Consider the following 23,446-nt stretch of genomic DNA (forward strand, 5'->3'; position numbering starts at 1 on the left):
CTGCTCCTGGAGTGCTTCCCTGCTGGGATCCCTAGTGATCAGCAGTATGATACCAGGGAATCTTATAACAAGAGATAAATTCCCCTGCAGCACTTCCACAGGAGAGATGAAGCATTACAAGCTGCCCATTGAACGTGATGGGTTATTGGTGCAATGCACAGATGTGCTGGGTCCTCCAGAGATAGCTAGCTCATTGATGGTGACCTTCCCCTATTAACTGAGAATTCTCTAAAGGGATATTTGACAATGGGGTTTACATAAGACTAAACCTTTCTTTTAACCACCAAAAATAAGGACAATTTTTACTTGTAGGTTAATTTAATCAATAGTTCCCTGGAAAAGATGACTATAGCGCTCTTGGATGTGGCTAGGATCATCTGAGGGTCTGTAAATCGGGAGGGATGACGTGAGATACCTGGGAGGGGTGACTGAATGAGCCTTTTCCCTCTCAGCTCTGAGAATCATTAGGTCTGTATGGGTTTTGTCATTTCTTCACTTAAGGAAAAATGAAAGAAGGTTTGCATTCATTACCTGCAAGCAGAGAATCAGCAAGGCATGAAAACAAGAGTTACATAGCTTTTCAGTATGTAATAACTGAGCTTTATGTTTAGGCTGTGTTCACACACAGGTTTATAACCACGTCAGCCCTGCAGTCATTTCAATATTTACCTGATTAATCTTTCAGGGAAACATCTATTTCATCAGAAAAGTGGTGTGGCCATTGGGGTAAGTTCCCACAAATGTCTAAAAAATCGTTGAGAGTTTCACCTAGAAAAGTGGGGTGATTTCTTTCTCACTTCTTATTCGTGTGCAGCAGATATTAATGATTTACAGGACCATTTACAGTTCCTTATGTTACAAAATTGCAATGTAAAAATCAGATGACATACTGAGGCTCTGTACGGCATCTGATAGTGCATCCTCCAATTTCTTTCACACATAGGTTCAGTGAATTAGGCTGGGTTCACATTACGTTACTGGCATCCGTTAGACGGACTACGCTACACCGCGGCATAACACGGTGTAACGCAGTCCGTTAACGCTGCCATTAAGCCCTATGTCAGACGTATCGCTAGCGAACGGCCACAATGGGCGTGCGCTAGCGATGTGCCGTCATTGAGTGATGGACTCTGGGACGTGGGCTGCAGCGTTTCTTGGTCTGTCACCGCTAGCGCAGATAGAGCATCTGCTAGCACAATCACATTTCGGCACTTGTGTTAACGCAGCCCGTTTAACACATGTGTTGAACGGGCAGCTTTAACGCAATGTGAACTTAGCCTTAGTGCCCTATTGAATAACATTGGTCCCAGCGGCACAGGGCTGTTAAAAGCTGCAGAGTGACCACTGCGTGTGAACGCAGCCTAAGCGTTTTCTAACTTCTAATTAAAAGATAGGCAAAGATATAGAAAGTCATCAATTATACCAATGTAAAACTAGTGCAATGTAAAATAACTAATTTTGATACATCTATAGCTGCTGTAAGATGTTATTTGCTTTGATGAAGGCACATCCATAGGGGTCTGACCATCCAAGAGACACGGACCCACTTTATCTTCATGTGTCACTCATTGTTTTGGTGTCAGCTGGCAGAATCCAGAGACAATAGCCCATTATTGTCTCTGTCATGGATTATACCTTTCTGGCTTGCCTACAAAAATGAAAAATAGAAGAGAATATTTCATTTAACATCTCTCTTCAGATATGACAAACCCTTTCTTGTTAGAAGGATCCACCAAAAACAATATAAGTCCCACTGCTGAGACCTCCAGTGATCAGTGCTAATCTGGCAGCAAGTGTTCAATTCCTTTGTAGCTCAAGGGAAATGAAACTTTATATGCTGCCAATTAAAGTTCATGGTCCTCAGAGCAAGAAATGTCCCTCTCTGCTCTGGGTGATTGATGGAGGTAGTAAACTTCTCACTATTAACTCCCAATGTGGACATCACGGGCCCAATTTTAACAACCGTCTGAATCTGGTTTTAAAGGCAGGAAAGCAATAAGGTGTTGTTTCTTCTACAGAACTTATGAAAACTGTTGAAGGAAAGAGTGCAAATAGTGTCTTATCTGAGAAGGTTAAAGGGTTAATCCATAGGATTGCACTCACCAGATGTAGCTGAGTTGAAGCATTAAAAACATTTGCTGCAGCAGATCCACGAGTCCAGGAAGGACCAGCCATTAGATACAGATTGGGAAAATTGTGGTAAATTTCTGCACTGCTGAATCACTAGAATTCCAGAATTATTAGTACATGTGGCTTTATTATTCTACGCGTTTCAGAGATCAAGACTCCTTCATCAGGAAACACCACAGGATACATCTGTGAAACTCTGAAACACATAGAATAATAAAGCCACTTGTATTAATAATTCTGGAATTCTAGTGAAATTTACTACAATTACCCCTATCTGTATTCTACAGAACTTAGTTTTACTTACATTTTAATTTTTAAAAGAACTTGTCGATCGATTCATGCTGCCCAAGCCATCTGCAGCGTGAATGAGATCCTGGCTGCCCAACTGCAAGCACGTGTGTTTCACCATTGCATTTTAGGGAAAGATGGTTTAGAAGATCCAGATTCAGGTGATTGACACATGTCTCAATGTGTATACACATGGAAGAGACCTGCCAATCACCTGGAACAATGCGGGGAGCTGCCAGCCTGGGCTGGACTAGTCTCCTCTTTCCATATGGTCCTTTGTATACGTTCTCCAGGTCTTTAAATTATGTTCTTTCTGAAATGCCGGATTCATGCCGTTTGGGCAGCATGAATCAGGTGACCGGTCCCCTTTAATGCTGCATGCAGACCATTGTTGTCTGCCGTGTATATGCCACCATGATACTGTGGGTGTAGCTTTCTGTTTTATAATTATTCTGTGGGAGGTAAAGCTTTTACTCCTATTTTCCACAGGATGGAGAAGTTATTTCTATACGTGCTGCTTCTGTGCTGGAAAATAGTTCCTTGCACTACATGTGAGATGTCGAACATTACCATTGTGCTGGAGAAGGAGGGATGTAGTGCCTGCATCTCTGTAAATACCACCTGGTGCTCGGGATATTGCAGCACGAAGGTGAGCAAGATGTGTCTACAATACTGTATTAGAAACCCTTCTAAGTAGGTGCATTAGGTGCTGTTCACACTGGAATCATGATAAAAGAGAATCTGTCAGCAGGATGTTATCCCCAAACTATTTATATGAGCATGTAGCTCTTTCAAACACAAATCCAACAATACCTTTACATGGACAGTCCATTCCTCCATTAATGAGATATCAGTGGTTGAATTGATATGCAAATTAGGCCTAAAAGCTATGGTAGATCTAAAGCCTATGTCACTTCAGCTCTATTCCCTGCTCGATGCCGCCTCCTCCTGCTTGACTGAGGTCTCATTTGCTTAGAAGCCATCAGTCAAGTAGGAGGAGGCAGTGATGGGCGGTGAATAGAGCTGGAGTGACAGAGGTTTTAGATCCACAAATAGCTCTAAAGCCTAATTTACAAATCAATTCAAACTCTGATTTCTCCGTAATGGACTAATGAACTAACTAGCCATTTAAAGGTATTACTGGACTTGCCTTTGAAAGAGCTACATGTTCATCTAAACGAGGTGTGAATTCCTGCTCACAGATTGCCTTTAATGGAGAATTCATACAATCCAAAGTTGTTGTTCAGTATTGCTAAAATTAATATGTTCAATAAGTGCATTGAAGAGAACTTACTCCCCCGCCAAAAAAGTGTCCCAGTGTCAGTCTGTGTAGATGACTGACTGGTTACATCCTCCAGCAGCTCTCTTGCGCCTTGTAAAGCAGATCTTTCTCCCTGTGCAGACGTAGAGGTCCTTGGTTTTATGGTCTTAGTGCTTAGGGCAGACATGTGCAGTGTGATCCAGACAGACCCTCAGTAGGTGCCACTTGGCTATGTACAATGCCAAACATATGCAGAAAAAAATCCACTTGAGTTGCCAATAAGGATACTTATTAGAGGAAGGCACTAGGCAAATATTTGAGTTAATTTGGTTAATTGTCACTGCTATGTGCGCTCCTCTCGATTCCACATGGGGATAGGAGGAACGTCAGCAGCAAACAGGAGGAGGGGACAAGCCAAAAACTTTGGGGAAACGTAGTCACAAAATAACTCGTTGCTTGGTCGCTCCATTTCCTTTCCATGACCCTTGGATTCTTTCCCCACATCTTCATTTGCTATCATTAGAGAGCCTATGATCAATGACAAAGGAAACCCGCCCAACCTCTTCCTACACAGATGGATAATTACTAGAGATGACCAGAACTAATGAGATTCAAATTTGCCAAATTATAGAGATTTTACAAGAGAATTCAAATTGCAAGGAATTTATTCTCCTTGAATTGAGGTCTGGAGAGCCCACAGGGCATAATAATCTTAAGATGTAGAAAAAACAACAACTACTTTTCACCCCACTCCTGTTGTTTGCTTTCCCCCTTTTGATCTTTGCCATGTGTTTTTATCACCTTTGCGTGCTGCATCTTCTCAGTAGCCCAGAACATCTATCCACAAGTAGGCCTGGGGCCACCATACACATTGTGGTGAGGTCTTCAAGACATGTTCCACGACCTTGCAATGTGCTCTTTAAGCCGTGTCTATGCTTGGGATGACTTTGCGCGTATTCAGATTTGCCACTCCTTTGTCATGGTCGGAAGTCCCAGCTCTGTGAGTAGATGAAGCATGCCGTGGCAGTAGGAAGATGTGGACGTGGCCAGAGAGATGAGATGAGTTGGTGGTTTTTAACGATTTGCCAGCTCTCTATGGCTTAGCAAAATGGCCACAAGCCAAGCTGTCTGTTGTCTGTTTGCTGAATTACAAAAATTCAGATGCTGCTTGATAGGTAACAACCTCTGGAACTCCCACCGACCTTGAGATTAAAGAATACCCAACTCCCGGGCTGTACCAGGTACTACATCATAATTCTATAATATTAGTATACAACTTGGTCCTATTACAGTGGTAAGTGTATTAAATTTGGTGCCCACTCCCAAACTCAAAATTAAATACACAACATCCTTAGGACAATAGACACCATAGGATAAAGGGGTGAAGCTAAAATTATTTTTTTTTTAAATAATTTTTATTAGATCAACTAATATGATAAAATTCCTAAGTAAAATTGGTAAGGAGGGTTCAGAAAGAAAAGAGGGACTTAGGACTCAAAAAATAATAACATTTGCTGTCTGGTTTTTACAATATTATAACACCTATCTCCTTATCATCTTAGCAAGTGGAGCGTTAATTTTGATTATTTCTTTGATTATTTTGAATCTGAGATTCTGATTATGGTAATTACCAGACAGCAAATGTTACTATTTTTTGAGTCCTAAGTCCCTCTTTTCTTTCTAACCCCTTCTTACCAATTTTGCTCATGTATTTTATCATGTTAGTTGATCTAATAAAAATTATTTTTTTGTTAAATCATTTTTCTAGCTTCACCCCTTTATCCTATGGCGTCTACTGTCCTAAGGATGTTGTATATTTACTCATAATTCTATGTTCTGAATCGATGGGGGTCCCAGTTGTCACACGCCCACCAATTATAAGCTGATGCAATCAGGGCCGGACTTAGCCCAAAAGGCGCCCTGTGCGAGACTGCAGGACGGCGCCCCCCCCCCTCCAAACTTTGAAAGAAAACAATAACTCTTTAATATTCACAACAACACGTTTACTTAGAAAACTTGTGTTTCCCTGCAAAACACTTGAAGAAACACTAATATTGCAATAACGGGAATTATAAAGTGCTTTAAAGCGGACCAAAAGGAAAAAATGACGCTTGGTCCAAAGCCATATGGGCTGACAGCCAATCAGAGTGCAGAGCGGCGGCCTGCAAGGCCAAACACCGCCACACCATGACCAGATGACATATTACCACCACAGTGATCGAATAATATCAAATACAAGGAACGAATACCACAACATCATGACCAGACCACATATTACCACCACATAGTGACTGAATACTACAATACTGATCAATAATAAAAAAACCCACAATACTATCACCATAAGTGTCATTATACACAGGAGATCTGTACTTAGTATGCAGCGTCTGTGTATAGGTAATACAGTGATCACCGGTGACATACACAGGACCTCAGTATATAGTATACAGTGTATAGTGTCAGTGTATAGGTAACACACTGACTCACCAGTGACATCTCTAGGTGAAGTCCTTCATCTTTCATCCCGCACAGACCGCCATCACTTCATCCAGCCAGGACTCGTCTCTGCAGGAAATAACACAGTTATCTCGAGTTCCACTTGCAGAACACATTACTTAATTTTCCCAACTTCTACATTACACCACATGAAGAAGGCGACATAGTGTCACTCTACACAGTAATAGGACCGCCCCTCCATTTAAAACAGTATACTCAAAAAATAAAATAAATACATCACTGCAGTAATAATATCCCTTAATTAGCCCCTATGGTAATAATATTCGCCATCCTGGCCCCCGTGTGTCTCATTCCTGGCGTCAGCCATATATTCTCCCATCCTGCCCTAATGAGTATCTATCCTGCCCCATATGATCTTCCCATCCTGCCCCATCTGTCTCCATCGTATCCATCCTGCCCCATCTGTCTCCAATCCTGCCTCCAGTGTCTCCAGTCATGACGCCATGTCTGTCATCCTGCCCCGTGTCTCCATTCTGCCCCTGTGTCAAGCATTCTGCCCGTGTCCAGCATTCTGCACCAGTGTCCAGCATTCTGCACCAGTGTCCAGCATTCTGCACCAGTGTCCAGCTTTCTGCCCCTGTGTCCAGCTTTCTGCCCCGTGTCCAGCTTTCTGCCCCAGTGTCCAGCTTTCTGCCCCAGTGTCCAGCTTTCTGCCCCAGTGTCCAGCTTTCTGCCCCAGTGTCCAGCTTTCTGCCCCAGTGTCCAGCGTTCTGCATCAGTGTCCAGCGTTCTGCCCCAATGTCCAGCGTTCTGCCCCCGTGTCCAGCTTTCTGCCCCAGTGTCCAGCTTTCTGCCCCAGTGTCCAGCTTTCTGCCCCAGTGTCCAGCTTTCTGCCCCAGTGTCCAGCGTTCTGCCCCCGTGTCCAGCGTTCTGCCCCAGTGTCCAGCGTTCTGCCCCAGTGTCCAGCGTTCTGCCCCAGTGTCCAGCGTTCTGCCCCAGTGTCCAGCGCTCTGCCCCAGTGTCCAGCGTTCTGCCCCAGTGTCCAGCGTTCTGCCCCAGTGTCCAGCGTTCTGCCCCAGTGTCCAGCGCTCTGCCCCCCCTGTGTCCAGCTTTCTGCCCCGTCTCCAGCTTTCTGCCCCAGTGTCCAGCTTTCTGCCCCAGTGTCCAGCTTTCTGCCCCAGTGTCCAGCTTTCTGCCCCAGTGTCCAGCGTTCTGCCTCCCTGTGTCCAGCTTTCTGCCCTGCCCCCCCCCTCCCGATCGCCGCTCTCAATAATAATTAAAAAAAAAAAACAAGTTCTTCTTACCTGACCGCGATCCTGCTCTATCTGCTTATCGGTGGGGGCGGCCATCTTCCTGAGGCCGCGCGTGCGCAGGTGGAGTGCTCTGCTGCCCGGGGCTTCAGGAAAATGGCCGCGGGATGCCGCGCATGCGCAGATGGAGATCGCGGCGGCCATTTTTCTGAAGCCGAGAAGCGAACAGCCAGGTAAATTCTGCGCCGCCGGCGACCCGCCCCCCGCATTGTGCCGCCCCCCGCATTGTGCCGCCCCCTTCCTACGCCACTGCCAGGGGGGGCCCGATGACCGGGGGCGTGGTAACCGGAACGCTGGAAGATGGAAATTTTAGAAAACGGCTGCCCCGTACCGGGTCGTACCGGCTGAATCCCACCCCTGATTTTGATGTAATGTGACATTAATCTGCTGAGCTCAATAAATGCGCCCCTTGTATGCTAACGAGCCTTGGCGCCCTGTGCGGCCGCACAGGGCGCACAGGGCAAAGGCCGGCCCTGGATGCAATCTATGATGCACCCCTGTAAAATAAAGCATCCAATCCAGCTGGGTTGTGCTCCCTTAGCTCCACTGGCCCCATAATGGCAGCATAGGTTGTGTGTATGGTACAGAAACCATTACATGGATTATATAGTGAGATTTAGCATACATTTATGAAGCAAGGCTAGATCTCTTACATGTATACATGATTTTCAAACCACACAGCATAAATGATAAGGTGGAACAATATTTATTTTCTGCAGTTTCTTCAGGAATAAAAAGGAAATTATGAACAATTTCAGCAGCATTTTAAAAAAATGATAATATTGTAAAAGTCCTTTACTTCACTCTATTTCCTCAAAAATTGCATGTGTTCGCTCCGCTGGTCTTCCACCACTTACCGTTACTAGGGAGCGTTCCTTACAAGCTTTTACACATATAATTGAGCTCATGAGGATTGAATACAAGGCTAAAAATGAAAGAGAAAACCACGCCAGAATACATGTAACTCCATCACTGCTGTGCTTGCTGTTTTCCTTTAAAGCTGTCTTAAAGGGGCGTGGTACTTAAGAAAAGAAATGTAGCTGAATGGATTTCATATTGCATATAACGACCCTTTGTGCTTCTCATTGACCCTTTGTGATATGGCCAGCGTAATATTTCTGTGCTGGGATAACTGACTCTATTTTTCTAACCCTTATAATTGGAATAGACCCCATTGACCTCTCCTCCAATAAGGTGGAGCCTATAATCAGTGTTATCATTTACCTATAGCTAGTTGTTAGCTGCAGCCTCTGACTATAGACAGCCATAAGGAAACTCTGCATGCTAAAGGAAACATTTATCTTTAAAGATATAAAAGATTGTATACTCCTATACAGTATTAATAAAATGTATTGTAATGTTGATTAAGTCACTAGGGGGCGCTCACTGCATTCAAATTTTAAAAGGATTGATCCACAAAAAATATTTATGCACAGGCTCTTTAAATTAAATCTGTCATGAGGATTGTACAAGGAGTTAAACTTATGAAATCCATACTTTGATAGTAGAAATCCGTTTTGTAGTTAATGAGAAATCTTGTGATGAAATCATATGCAAATGAGCTGTGAGGGTTGTGAGGGAGACAGGGGACTTGCAGCTCTCCTGCCCTTTCTCCCTACTCCCCGCCATATGCCTGCCTTCTCTGCCTTAGCGACAGGTCACTGAGATAAGAGTGCCGGTCAGTCAGACACTGGAGGTAAGCGGGGAGTAGGGAGAAAAAGCAGGAAAGCTGCAAGTGCAATGTCTCCCTCACAACCCTCGCAGCTCATTTGCACACGATTTCATCACAAGATTTCTCATTAACTACAAAAACGGATTTCTAGAATCAAAGTACGGATTTAATTAGTGTTAAAGAACTTACACAATCCTCATGACAGGTGTGAAGTCCTTATGACGGGTGTAAAGTCCTTATGACAGGTGTACAGTCTTCATGACTGGTTCTCGATAAATTGTTTTCAGTACATTAGCTCCCCCTTGTGGTGGTCTCATGCAGCCAGAATTGTATTAATTACCCTACTTTGTGATGGCATGCAGAGAACTGCTACTTTGGTGGAGACTTCAGTAGTGTTTTGATCCCTGTACGAATGTATCTGTTGGACCTTGTAATTTGTGTACACGTCAATGGTAACCTGCTTTTAATTTGCAAAAATGCAACCAATAAAATAGATTTATTTAAACTTCTTATATATTAATTCAGTTTAAATATGTACATAATATGTAATGTTTTCTCATTGTAGGATCCTAATTTAAGGTACTCCCACAAGTCAGAAAAACAGGGAGTCTGCACATACACAGACATTACTTATGAAACGGTGAAAATCCCCGGCTGCCCCGAGAACGTAGATCCCTTATACACTTATCCGGTGGCGGTTGATTGCCATTGTGGACAATGTGATTCGGAAACTACTGACTGTACAGTGAGAGGTTTAGGTCCTACTTACTGTTCCATCAGACAAGACTGACAGATGAAGCTGATACCTTTATCATGTGCAATGAGCAAGTGCAAAATATTGTGTCCATTCTAAAGAGCAATTCCATCTAAAATTGAGGAAAAAAACTGTAAATTTGAGACCCTGAAGAATCTTCTTCTGTTTAGTTGTTTAAAGTGAAACGTTGGCGAAAATGTCAAAAATTGGGTTTGGTTTAGACCAAAGTCTTGAAAAGCCTGCAGATCAGTGGGATATCAGGACAGAAGGGCTCAGCTAAGAGCTGTGTTCCCTGAATTCAGCAATTCAGTAATCTTTGCACAGATCCTTAGACCATCTATGATCCATACATTACTTTGGCCAAATTCAAACATCTGCACATCATGCTGTCAGGAGACTTGGGGTCAGTTGGGCATTGTTGTCTGTACGTAGACCACGTACAGTAATATGGTCATGTGAAAAGCTAAAGACAGCCAAAGAGGCACAGTGCCCAGCTCGGTGCTTCTTCATTTCAGCAACCAGTGGAGATTGTAGGACCGGAGCCACCACCATTAAAGACTTCTCACATTGTAATATGACATGTCAGAAGTATCTTCTAATGTTAGCAATCTTTAACATTTCAGTTATCAGTTGTATCCATTTTTCAATATAGGCATGAAACATACTACGAACATTCTCTGTGGCATCTTTTTCAGTTTTTTACCAGCCCATCTGCTTTTGGAAATTTCTTTTATTTGATCCATAATTTACAGTTACTTTGAAATGAATGTATTGTCCCTATATTAAAGTAATATATAATATGCCAATGACCCGGCCTTTCCAATGTCTCATAAGGCAGCAGGGTCCCTCATTGGTTAGCACTTTTGCTTTGCAGCGCTGGGGACCTGGGCTCAAATCCCACCCAGGACAACATCTGCAAGGAGTTTGTATGTTCTCCCTGGGTTTGCACCGGTTTCCTCCGGGTTCTCCGGTGTCCTCCTACACTCCAAACACATACTGATAGGGAACCTAGATTGTGAGTCCCAATGGGGACAGTGATGATAATGTCTGTAAAGTGCTGTGGAAAACTATGGCACTATATAGGTGAGGAAAATTAACAAATAATATTAATGGATTTACGAATTTCACTGCTAGTGATGAGTTAGGCCCCCATTCCCTCAAAGTCTTCCTGCTCCTCACAACTCACAATATATGGGATTTATTGACATTTCCTCCATGATCAGTCCAATAACAGCCTCAGGTTTCAAGGGCATAAACTCTCAAGCGACAGAATATCTGAGAGAACAGTTCAAAGACATATTTATAAGATATTATAGGTGGAATTGCACTTTATATCGATGAGAAAGCAGCATGAAAATGTATTAATTTATGTATAAATATATGGAAAGCAACTTTCTGCAGCACCTAAGGCAATATGAGCAGGATATTAATTGCTGTTTTTAGCTTGTGTTATTTTTATGCTTCTACTTAATGAACATAAATGTCCTGCCAGGAGCTGTCTTAATGTAGACGTAGATTAAATCTGTACTTCAGAATTTTAAGTTCATAAATATCTTTTACCTGAAGTCGAAGGAGATATTTTGTTATTTCGCTCCATCAGAGCAAACTGAGGTAGATGAAAGGTGATTAATATATTACTAACTATAGCAAAAGAAGATGGAGGACATGAAGTTGGCTGGATAACCCCACTACATCCCCATCCAAAAGTGAACTGCCATAAGTAATTCTGATGAGCCAGAATAGCAGATGACTGAAAACATCTGATTTGCTTAATATTACACATGTTGCCTGACTAGTTAGACCATTCATAGAAGTGCAAAGAATGCATCTTCTGAAAGCGTTGGAAAAGCAGCAATTGTAACAGACATTATGTGGATTACTCAGAAGAGGAGGAGATATAGAGGAATGTATGACTGCGGGATCAGACTACACAGGCTTGGTTGTCTGTTTCCATGGAAATGTATAGATATGAATAAAGAATCAGAAATATCCAATGAAAATATTGCAGATTTTCTTCATAACTCATTTTTTCATGCATTTGGACAACTTAAAAATTTGGTTTTGAAGATAAAGGCATTTAACTTGGACTTGTCACTCAAAAATATTGAGTTGTAAAAAATCTAAGCTCTGCTGATTCTGCTGCTCTTTTCTATTTTGTGCTGTGTCGCTCCTTTGCAGAGATACTTACATTTGATACTTTTGGAGTGCAGTATGTGGAATCTCTTCTTGTATTGCAACTGGACGTTTCTTCAAAGTCTTTATTTCTCTTAACATGAGCAGCGCATTAGCTAAAGGGCTAGCACTGTTGCTTTGCAGTGCTGGGGTCCTGGGTTCAAATCCCTCCAAGGAAAAAATCTGCAAGGAGTTTGTAGGTTCTCTTCATGTTTGTGTTTGTGCTGGTTTCTTTCACACTACAAAAACATACTGATAGGGAATGTAGATAGTGAGCCCCAATGGGAACAGTGATGTAATTAATAGTGCTATATAAGTAAATAAAATAAATACATTAAAAATGTGCTTTCACTGCTCCCTCCTAGTTGCTGAGCAACATCTGACACTGATAGATTGGCTGCTGAGCTTTAATTGGCAACATCTGGGAAAGAGAAGTTAAAACTTATGCCCCCAATACAATACTCTTAAGAAACACTCAGGTGGTCTGCAAGCAGAAATTTCACATACTGTGTTCCCAAAGCAATAACTTTAATATCTCTGCAAATGAATAAAATGGAAAACAGTGGCAGCCATGTATACTTTTCTCTGAAGTGCTCTGGCATTTCAGAGAAAATGCACTTTAAAAACCTGATTAGTCCAACTCCGCCCCGGCTACCTTCTCCCAGCGCTGCAGAAGGTGACAGGTCTATCACTGTATGCACAGAGCCTGATTAGTCTAGTCTTCTTACAACCATAGAATTCTAGAGTTGTAAGGGACCTCCAGGGTCAAAATGTCCAAGCCCCTGCTCAATGCAGGATTCACTAAACCATTCACTTAACATGTCTTTCCAGCCTCTGTTTGAAGACTTCCATTGAAGGAGAACTCACCACTAGGGTTGAGCGACCTTTACTTTTATAGGATCGGGTCGGGTTTCACGAAACCCGACTTTTTCAAAAGTCGGGTCGAGTGAAATCGGCCGATCCTATAAAAAAGTCGGGGTCGGGGTCGGCCGAAACTCGAAACCCAATGCAGTGCATTGGGTTTCCAAAGGTTCCCAGGGTCTGAAGGAGCGGAAACTCTCCTTCAGGCCCTGGGATCCATATTTAAGTGTAAAATAAAGAATTAAAATAAAAAATATCGCTATACTTACCCTCTGACGGGCCCTGGTACTAACCGGGAACCTTCTTTCCTTAGAATCAGCCTTCCAGGACCTTGCGGTGACGTCGCGGTGACATCGCGGCTTGTGATTGGTCGCGCGGCCACCCATGTGACCGCTCGCGCGACCAATCACAAGCGCGACCAATCACAAGCCGCGACGTCACCGTGACGTCACCGAAGGTCCTGGAAGGGCTGATTCTTAGGAAGGAAGGCTGCCGGAAAGAAGCAGAGCGTGTCCGAGGGTGAGTATATACCTAATAGGAATATACTCACCCTCGGCTTCGTTCCGGCAGCCTTCCTTCCTAATCAGCCCTTCCAGGACCTTCGGTGACGTCACGGTGACGTCGCGGCTTGTAATTGGTCGCGCGAGCGGTCACATGGGCGGCCACGCGACCAATCACAAGCCGCGACGTCACCGCGACGTCACCGCAAGGTCCTGGAAGGCTGATTCTAAGGAAGGAAGGTTCCCGGTTAGTACCAGGGCCCGTCAGAGGGTAAGTATAGCGATATTTTTTATTTTAATTCTTTATTTTACACTTAAATCTGAATTCCGATACCAATTCCCGATATCTTAAACATATCGGGAATCGGTATCGGAATTCCGATTCCAGATTCAGAAGATCGCCGACTTCATGGCCGACCCCACACAGGGGTCGGGTCGGGTTTCATGAAACCCGACTTTGCCAAAAGTCGGCGACTTCTGAAAATTGCCGACCCGTTTTGCTCAACCCTACTCACCACCTCTTGTGGCAGCCTGTTCCACTCACTGATCACCCTCACTGTCAAAAAGTTTTTTTCTAATATCCAATCTGTGTCTACTACCTTCCAGTTTCATTCAATTGCTTCTCATGTTTCCATATGCAAATGAGAATAAGGATGATTCCTCTACACCAGGGTGGGCAATTAATTTTCCTGAGGGCTCACATGAGAAACCGTGACTGTTGTCGAGGGCTGAATCAATAGGCTGAAATTAATTCTGCTCAATATTAATATCAATATATTATAATTATATTATTGATAATCATATTATTATTAATTGCATCAGTTAATATTGAGCAGAATTAAGTATTATTATTATTATTATACATTTTTATAGTGCCATTTATTCCATGGCGCTTTACATGTGATCAGGGCAAATATAGACAAGCACAATTAACATGAGTAAAACAAGGCACACACAAGTACAGGAGGAGAGAGGATCCTGCCCACGAGGGCTCACAGTCTACAGGGGATGGGTGAGGATACACTAGGAGAGGGTAGAGCTGGGTATGTGGCGGTTCAGTAGACTGGGGATCACTGCAGGTTGTAGGCTTGTTAGAAGAGGTGGGTCTTCAGGTTCCTTTTGAAGGTTTCCGTGGTAGGCGAGAGTCTGATGTGTTGGGGTAGAGTTCCAGAGTATAGGGGAAGCATGGGAGTAGTCTTGGATGCGGTTGTGGGAGGAAGAGATGAGAGAGGAGTAGAGGAGGAGATCATGAGACGATAGAAGGTTGCGTGTAGGTAGGTACCGGGAGACCATGTCACAGAAGTATGGAGGAGTCAGGTTGTGAACGGATTTGTATGTCATTTTTAGTGTGTTGAACTAAGGCCTCTGGGCAATAGGAAGCCAATGAAGGGCCTGGCAGAGAAGAGAGGCTGGGGAATAATGGGGAGACAGGTGGATTAGTCGGGCAGCAGAGTTTAGGATGGATTGGAGTGGTGCCAGAGTGCTAGAGGGGAGGCCAGAGAGTAGGAGGTTGCAGTAGTCGAGGCGGGAGATGATAAGGGCATGTACTAGAGTTTTTGTGGCTTCATGGTCAAGGAATGCCCGGATTCGGGAAATGTTTTTGAGTTGGAATTGGCAAGAAGAGGCAAGGGCTTGGATACATGGCTTGAAAGAGAGGGTAGAGTCAAGGATCACCCCGAGGCATCGAACGTGCGGGATCGGGGAAAGTGAGCAGCCATAGACATTGATGGATAGGTCAGGTGGAGGGGAAGAGTGAGGTGGGGGAAAGATGATGAATTCAGTTTTGCCCACGTTCAGTTTTAGAAAATGAGCAGAAAAGAAGGATGAAATAGTAGACAGACATTGTGAGATTTTGGTCAGTAAGGAAGTGAGGCCAGGTCCAGAAAGGTAGATCTGCGTGTCATCAGCATAGAGATGATATTGTAAACCGTGGGATTCTATGAACTGTCCCAGACCGAAGGTGTAGCTGGAGAAGAGTAGGGGTCCTTGAACTGAGCCTTGGGGAACACCGACAGACAGGGGGCTAGATGAGGAGGTGGTGTGGGAGAGGGAGACACTGAATGTCCGGTCTGTTAGATATGATGAGATCCAGGATAGGGCCAAGTCTGTGATGCCAAGAGATGAGAGAATCTGTAACAGGAGGGAGTGGTCCACAGTGTCGAAGGCAGAAGATAGGTCCAGAAGGAGGAGGACAGAGCAGTGTCGCTTCCTCTTGACGGTTAGTAGGTCATTGGTCACTTTAGATAGGGCAGTTTCAGTTGAGTGATGTGGTCGGAAGCAGATTGTAACCGGTCAAAGAGGGAGCAGGAGGAGAGGTGAGAGGACAGTTCAAGATGGACATGCTGTTCCAGTAGTTTTGAGGCATAGGGGAGAAGGGATATCGGGCGATAGCTGGACACAGAGGATGGGTCGAGGGAGGGTTTTTTGAGGATAGGTGTGATTGATGCATGCTTGAAGGATGAGGGGAAGACACCATTTGTAAGTGAGAAGTTGAAGAGTTGTGTTAGGGTTGGGATGAAGACGTTTGCGAGGTTAGGGATGAGGTGGGATGGGAGCGGGTCAAGTGTGCAAGTGGTGAGATGTGATCTTGACAGAAGGATGGAGAGCTGATCGTCTGTCATGGTGCAGAAGCTGGCTTTGGAACAGGGCTGAGAAGTCAAGAGGAGGGGCATTGGGGGCTGCGGGCCAAAGCTTTGTCTGATGTTATCACTTTTCTGCTTAAAGAAAGAGGCAAATTCTTCAGCAGAAATGAGAGGGGAGGGAAGAGATGCTGGGGGACAGAGTAGAGAATTGAAAGTGTTGAAGAGCTGTTTAGGAATGTGAGTCAGGGAGGATATGAGAGATGAGAAGTAAGTTTGTTTTGCGGCTGTGAGCGTGGACTTGAAGCTGGCGAGGGACTGCTTGTATGCAGTGAAGTGGTCAGCAAAACGAGATCTCTTCCATCTCCGCTCAGTGACCCTGGAAGCCTGTCTCAGTTCTTTGGTCAGGCTGGTTAGCCAGGGCTGCCTGCTGATTCTATGAGTTTTGCTATGCGTGAGGGGGGCGGCCAAATCAAGTGTAGCTGTTATTGTGGTGTTAAAATGTGACAGCAGCATCTGTGTCATGGAAGGAAGCTATGTCTGTAAGAGGGAGCAGGGACTCAGAGAGTAAGTGTAAATTGAGGTGTTTGAGATTTCTGCAAGGGTGAGTGAGTTTGTGGAGTGGAGGTTGCGCACTAGGAGGGGAGAGGAAAGAAAATGTCAGTAGGTTGTGGTCAGACAGGGGGACGGGTGAGATAGTGAGATTAGTAAGGGAACAGAGGTGAGTGAAGATGAGGTCCAATGTGTGGCCATCTTTATGGGTGGCTGCGGATGACCATTGAGTGAGACCAAAGGAGGCAGTGAGCAATAAAAGTTTAGAGGCGGCTGAGTTGGAAGTGTCAATGGGGATATTGAAGTCACCCATGATGATAGTGGGGATGTCGGCTGAGAGGAAATGAAGTAGCCAGGTGGTGAAGTGGTCAAGAAAGGTGGAGATGGCTAGTTCTGGGGGGCAGTAGATGACAGCCAGCTGGAGGTTGGAGGGGGAGTAGATGCGGAGAGAGTGCACCTCGAATGATGGCAGAGTAGCGGAGGGTGTTAGTGGAATTGGGGTAAAAGAGCAGGTATCGGACAGGAGCAAGCCAACTCCTCCATCACGTTTGTTGCTGGGGCAAGGGGTGTGAGAGAGGTGGAATCCACAATAGGAAAGCGTGGCTGGAGAGGCTGAGTCAGAGGGGGTGAGCCAGGTTTCAGTGATGCCAAGGAAGGAGAGTTTGTTATTGATAAAGAGGTCATGGATAAATGACAGTTTATTGCAGGCAGAGCGTGTGTTCCATAGTGCTCCAGGTAAGGGGAGTGGGGGCTGGATGAATGGGTATGAGGTTACTGTGGTTGGGAAGACATGTAGAGGATCATGGCAGGGGATTAGAAATGAGTGTGGGGATGTGTTGTGGAGGGCCGGGATTAGGGGATACGTCACCAGCAATGAGGAGCAGCAGACAGAGCGTTAGAAGGTGGGAGCTGGATAGGAAGCGGTGTGGCCGTGTGTGTCTGGTGAAAAAGTATTGTATGTGGAGGAGCAATTCTGTGGAGGAGGTGAGGTGGCTGGGGAGGATGGAGGAAGAAATGACTAGTTCCTTACTGGGTGTAGGGATTACAGGAGATAGTAAGAAATAAAGTAGTATGGGGGAGAATGAAAAGAAACCAAAACATTATAGTAGTTTTCTATTCCTTTACCTTCCAGTCAATTCCAGTCCAATTCTAGTCTAATTCATAGGAATTAAAAATCTGTAATTTGAAAGGTGGAATTTGAAAGATGGTCAGACACGTCTGGACAGACTCATGGCATTGAATTTATGTGCACCTAAGGGCTTGCACCTGAGAGGGGATGTGGGTGTGTGTGTCCAGAGCACATGTTCACAGTTAAGCCAGGTCATAAAGAGGGGGTGGGGTAGAATGACCACTCAGGTATGCAAGGGAGAAGCAAGAGGAATGAAGTACATATGGATAGAAAATAATGGGTAAGCAAAGAATACCAGGTGGAGTATGCTGACATCCTCCTATATATCGTTTGAACCCAAGTACAGCCCCTTCTGTATATTGCATAAGCCCCCGACAGCCCCTTATATACCCTTATATACCGTTGAGCCCCACACAGCCTTCCTATATATATACTGCATGAGTGCCACACAGCCTCCCTATATACTGCATGAGCCCCACACAGCCTTCCTATATATACTGCATGAGTGCCACACAACCTTCCCATACACTGCATGAGCCCCACGCAGTCGCCCCATATACAGCATGAGCCCCACACCACCTCCCCATATACTGTATGAACCCCACGCAGCCTCTCCATATATACAGCATTAGCCCCACACAGCCTCACAATTTGCAGCATGAGGCCCCCATAGCCTCCCCTTGCTCAGCACAAGGTCCCCATAGCCTCCCCTTGTTCAGCACAAGGCCCCCATAGCCTCCCCATGTGCAGTACAGCACCCAAACCCTCCCCATGTCCACCCAAACATCCCATACACATGAAAAAAATGAACACCACTTACCTCGGTCCCGTTTCCCGGCGCTCTGCTTCTAACTCGGTGTCTCCGGTGTGCTGACTCTCCGCAGCACACAGCTGACGTTATGAAATTACATAATCACATCAGCTGTTTCATGCGCTGAGTAGTGGAGGAAGTGGCCGGAGGCCCCTCCTACACCAAAGAAGTCAGCGAGTGGGTGGGCACGGTGCAGCCTGTGGACCTCTGTTTTCCAGCCCCTCGGCTGTCTCGGTCCACGGGCAGGACTGAGAAAGCCAAAGGGCCGAAAGTGGTCCACGGGCTACACTTTTCCAAAGTCTGCTCTACACTGTGACAGCCCTTCATATATTTGTAAACAGCTATTAAGCCTCTTTTAGCTTTTTTGAAAGCTAAACATTAACAGATCCTTTATGTTCTCGTAGAACATACTTTGAAGTCTGCTCACCATCCTGGTAGCTCCTGTCTGAACTTGCTCCTAATCCCAATACACCCCTAACCCTAATCCCAACCCTAAACTTAACCCTAATCCCAAACCTAACCCTAATCCCAAAAGTAACCCTAATGCCAACCCTAATCCTAACCCTAATCCCAACTCTAACCCTAACTTTAGCCGCAACCCTAGCCCTAACTTTAGCCCCAACCCTAACCCTAGCCCTAACCCTAGCCCTAACCCTAAATTTAGCCCCAACCCTAACCCTAAATTTAGCCCCAACCCTAACTCTAAATTTAGCCCCAACCCTAACCCTAAATTTAGCCCCAACCCTAACCCTAACCCTAAATTTAGCCCCAACCCTAACCCTAACCCTAAATTTAGCCCCAACCCTAACCCCAACCCTAAATTTAGCCCCAAACCTAACCCTAACCCTAAATTTAGCCCCAACTCCTCTAGCTGCCGGCCGGCAGATCATGGCGGGCGCATTGCGCATGCGCCCGCCATTTTTTTACCGGATGAAGAAGTCGGCGGGCAGGAGGGGACGCAGGAGGACCAAGGGACACCAGTAAGTATAACAGGGTCCCCGAATCCAGAGAATGACACACCGCTTTTTTTTTTTTTTTGCGGTCGCCGGTAAACAGTTAATCACCGGCAATCGCAAAACAGGGGTCGGTAAAAACCATGGCAGCCGAGACCCCAAAGATCTTCAGGGTGCCAGCCGGAGGGCGCACTGCACTGCTTATAATAAGGCCGGAGTCACACTAGCGAGAAATACGGACAAGTGCTATGCAATATAAAATCGCATAGCACTCGGACCAATGTTAATCTATGGGGCAGCTCCCATCATTCGTTGTTTTCTCGGAAACTGCAGCATGCTGCGATAGTCACTGTATTACGCCCGAAATACTCCAATGAAAGTCTATGGGTGCGAGAAAAACTCGGACACCACACGGACCTTCAGTGTGACTTGCGAGAAATACGCACCGGTGTCCTATAGAAAAGCCAGCAATTCAGTGCAGTGTAATGTAAAATCACACTGACAGCTTACAATAGAATAGATAAAGTATATGTCTACACATAGTATAGGTATATATATATATATATATATATATATACACTGTGTTCCAAATTATTATACAAATAATATTTCCTCATATTTCCTCTAAATTACCTATCTGAATTGCAGTCATTGTTATTTTCCAGTCATCTACTATTCTAGTATAATTGCAATGTTTTGGAACAAACTGCCTATGAAAACAGTATCTTTTCTTTAAAAAAAATAAACGATCAAAATGCATGTTCCAAATTATTATGCACAGCAGAGTTTTCAACTTTTTTTTTTTATTTTGAACAAAAAAATGGTCAGTTGTGAAGTTATAAGCATTATCAGCTTATTACAAAATGAAATCAAACAGTTTTCAAGTGAAAACTTTATTCTAGGTGATGTTACATTCGCACATAGGACCCCTTGTTCGAAATAAGCTTCTGAACTCTCTCGTCCATTGAATTTGTCAGTTTTTGGATGGTTTCTGCTTCAATTGTTTTGCATGTGGACAGAATACCCTCAAAGCTGTTGCTTAGATGTGAACTGCCTCCCGCCATCATAGACACTCCTTTTGATGATGCTCCAGAGGTTCTCAATGGGGTTGAGGTCAGGGGAAGATGGTGGCCACACCATAAGTTTGTCCTCTTTTATGCCCATAGAAGCCAGAGATGCAGATGTGTTTTTTGCAGCATGAGACGGTGCATTATCATGCATGAAAATGATCTTGCTGTGGAAAGCACGGTTCTTTCTCTTGAACCATGGCAGGAAGTGTTGTTTTAGAAACTCCACATAGATTATGGAGTTCATCTTTACCCCTTCAGGTATCATAAAGGGGCTGACAATCTCTCTCCCCATGATTGCAGCCCAAAACATTACTCCACCTCCTCCTTGTTGGCGCCTTAGCCGTGTTTTCATGGGGTGTCCATCAACCAGCCATCCTCCACTCCATCCATCTGGACCATCGAGCGTTGCACAGCACTCATCGGTGAACAAAACAGTTTGGAAGTCAGTCTTCATGTATCGTTTGGTCCACTGGAGCCGTTTCTGCTTATGTGCAGTGGATTGAGATGGTCAACAGGATGGCTTACGCACAGCTGCAAACCTCTGAAGGACCCTGCATCTTGTTGTTCTGGGGACGTTGGAGGCACCAGCAGCTTCAAAAACTTGTCTGCTGCTATGACAAGGCATTTTTGCAGCTGCTCTTTTAACCTTATGCAATTTCCTGTTGGAAAGAGTCCTCAATTTTTCCTTATCAGCACGCACACGTGTGTGGTGGGAATCAGCTACATACTTCTTGATTATGCGATGATCACGATGAAATGTCTTGGCAATGTTGATTGTAGTCATGCCTTGACCTAAATACTCCACAATTTGTTGATTCTCAGCAGCCGACACATCCTTTTTCTTTCCCATTTTGGCAAAAAATGTAGGCTGCTTAATAATGTGGAACAGCCTTCTTAAGTAGTCTTGCCTTTATTTGGACACACCTGCCAAACTAATTTGCACAGGTATCTGCAATTGCTTTCAGTGATATAAAGAGCCCTGACACACATCACCATCAATGAGTTTAAATGACAAACAAAAAAATTCTAACCCTATCACTTCTAAACTCTTTGTGCATAATAATTTGGAACACAGTGTATATATGTCATTGACACACACACACATATATATATATATATATATATATATATATATATATATATATATATATATATATATATCTTTAGATTTCATAGAAAGTTAGATAGCAAAATAGCCATTAATTAAATTGTCGGGTTCTGTAAAATCATTGCAGAACCCGACAGGATATGAGACATGGTTTACATACAGTAGGTGTTAAATTAAAGGATTAATTCACAAAAAAAAACTGGTGCGGAATTTTCTTTGCCAGAGAGGGAAAGCCAGTGACTGAGGGCAGATATTAATAGCCTAAAGAGGACCATGGTTATTGCCCCCTCCCCCAGCTAGAAACATCTGCCCCCAGCCATTCCTGGCACTTAGCCTCTCTCTTCCCATTGCCCTGTGGCGGTGGCATATGAGGTAATAAGGCGTTAATGTCACCTTGCTATTGTAAGGTGACATTAAGCCTGGTTAATAATGGATTGGTGTCAGCACACTGCAGCGCTAACACATGCAAACATGAAACACAGAAATTGAATTGCATTACTGCACTAGAAATATGAAAAATTAGAGCATTTAGCGCATAAAAAGGCCAATTTTATGTGTACCTGGTAGCCACTTTACGGCATCTCTCTTATACCAGGTCCTATGCTTTCCTTCCTCGCTGAGAATAAACGTCTCCATGTGAATGGGTACCTATGAAAATCTCTTCTTAGACAACATTCTCTCTCTCTGTGGAGGGGTACTGGACTTGCTGCAATTAAGACACCTGTGACTAGGAAGCGGAGTGCTCGGTCAGAAGGCTAAAGAATACATGTCAAAAAACTGACCGTCACATCCAAACATAGATTAAGTGTGAACAGGTGCTGAACCTTAGAGTCACCAACTCCTATACAGTCAAGCAAAAAAGGCAGCACACTGCAGCGCTAACACATGCCAACATGAAACACAGAAATTGAATTGCATTACTGCATTAGAAATATGAAAAATGAAAGCGTTTAGCGCATAAAAAAGGCCAATTTTATGTGTACCTGGGAGCCACTTTACGGCATCTCTCTTATACCAGGTCCTATGCTTTCCTTCCTCGCTGAGAATAAACGTCTCCATGTGAATGGGTACCTATGAAAACTTCTTCTTAGACAACATTCTCTCTCTCTGTGGAGGGGTACTGGACCTGCTGCAATTAAGACACCTGTGACTAGGAGGCGGAGTGCTCGGTCAGAAGGCTAAAGAATACATTTAAAAAAACTGACCGTCACATCCAAACATAGATTAAGTGTGAACAGGTGCTGAACCTTAGAGTCACCAACTCCTATACAGTCAAGCAAAAAAGGCAGCACACTGCAGCGCTAACACATGCAAACATGAAACACAGAAATTGAATTGCATTACTGCACTAGAAATATGAAAAATGAGAGCGTTTAGTGCATAAAAAAGGCCAATTATATGTGTACCTGGTAGCCACTTTACGGCATCTCTCTTATACCAGGTCCTATGCTTTCCTTCCTCGCTGAGAATAAATGTGTTTCATGTGTTTCATGTTATGGAAGCCCAGGTTGCTTTGATAGCAGCCTTCAGCTCATCTGCATTGTGGGGTCTGGTGTTTCTTATCTTCCTCTTGACAATAGATTATCTATGGGGATAAGGTCAGGCGAGTTTGCTGGCCAATTTATCACAGTGATACTGCTGTTTTTAAACCAGGTATTGGTACTTTTGGCAGTGTGGACAGGTGTCAAATCCTGCTGGAGAATGAAATTCCATCTCCAAAAAGCTTGTCGGCAGAGGGAAGCATGAAGTGCTCTAATATCTCCTGGTAGACAACTGCGCTGACTTCTGTCTTGATAAAACACAGTGGACCTACACCAGCAGATGACATGGCTCCCCAAA

At 44.3% G+C, this 23,446-nt stretch overlaps 1 protein-coding gene across 1 annotated transcript; it reads left to right on the top strand.

Moving 5' to 3' along the window:
• The first annotated feature begins 689 nt into the window (after positions 1 to 689).
• FSHB (follicle stimulating hormone subunit beta) lies at positions 690 to 11,769 on the top strand. Its single transcript, XM_077292727.1, has 3 exons — positions 690 to 726; positions 2,908 to 3,067; positions 9,684 to 11,769. Exons 2-3 carry the CDS (start codon positions 2,909 to 2,911, stop codon positions 9,906 to 9,908), a joined length of 384 nt encoding a protein of 127 aa, XP_077148842.1. The 5' UTR covers positions 690 to 726; position 2,908; the 3' UTR covers positions 9,909 to 11,769.
• Positions 11,770 to 23,446: the final 11,677 nt, after the last annotated feature.

This window comes from Ranitomeya variabilis, chromosome 2 (assembly GCF_051348905.1).
Source record: "Ranitomeya variabilis isolate aRanVar5 chromosome 2, aRanVar5.hap1, whole genome shotgun sequence".
NCBI classification, from domain to species: domain Eukaryota; kingdom Metazoa; phylum Chordata; class Amphibia; order Anura; family Dendrobatidae; genus Ranitomeya; species Ranitomeya variabilis.

Excerpts from the sequence above, each read along its gene's own strand:
- FSHB (XM_077292727.1), top strand. The coding sequence starts at position 2,909 with ATGGAGAAGTTATTTCTATACGTGCTGCTTCTGTGCTGGAAAATAGTT. Across the intron at positions 3,068-9,683 it reads CGGGATATTGCAGCACGAAG|GATCCTAATTTAAGGTACTC; the intron begins GTGAGCAAGATG and ends TTCTCATTGTAG.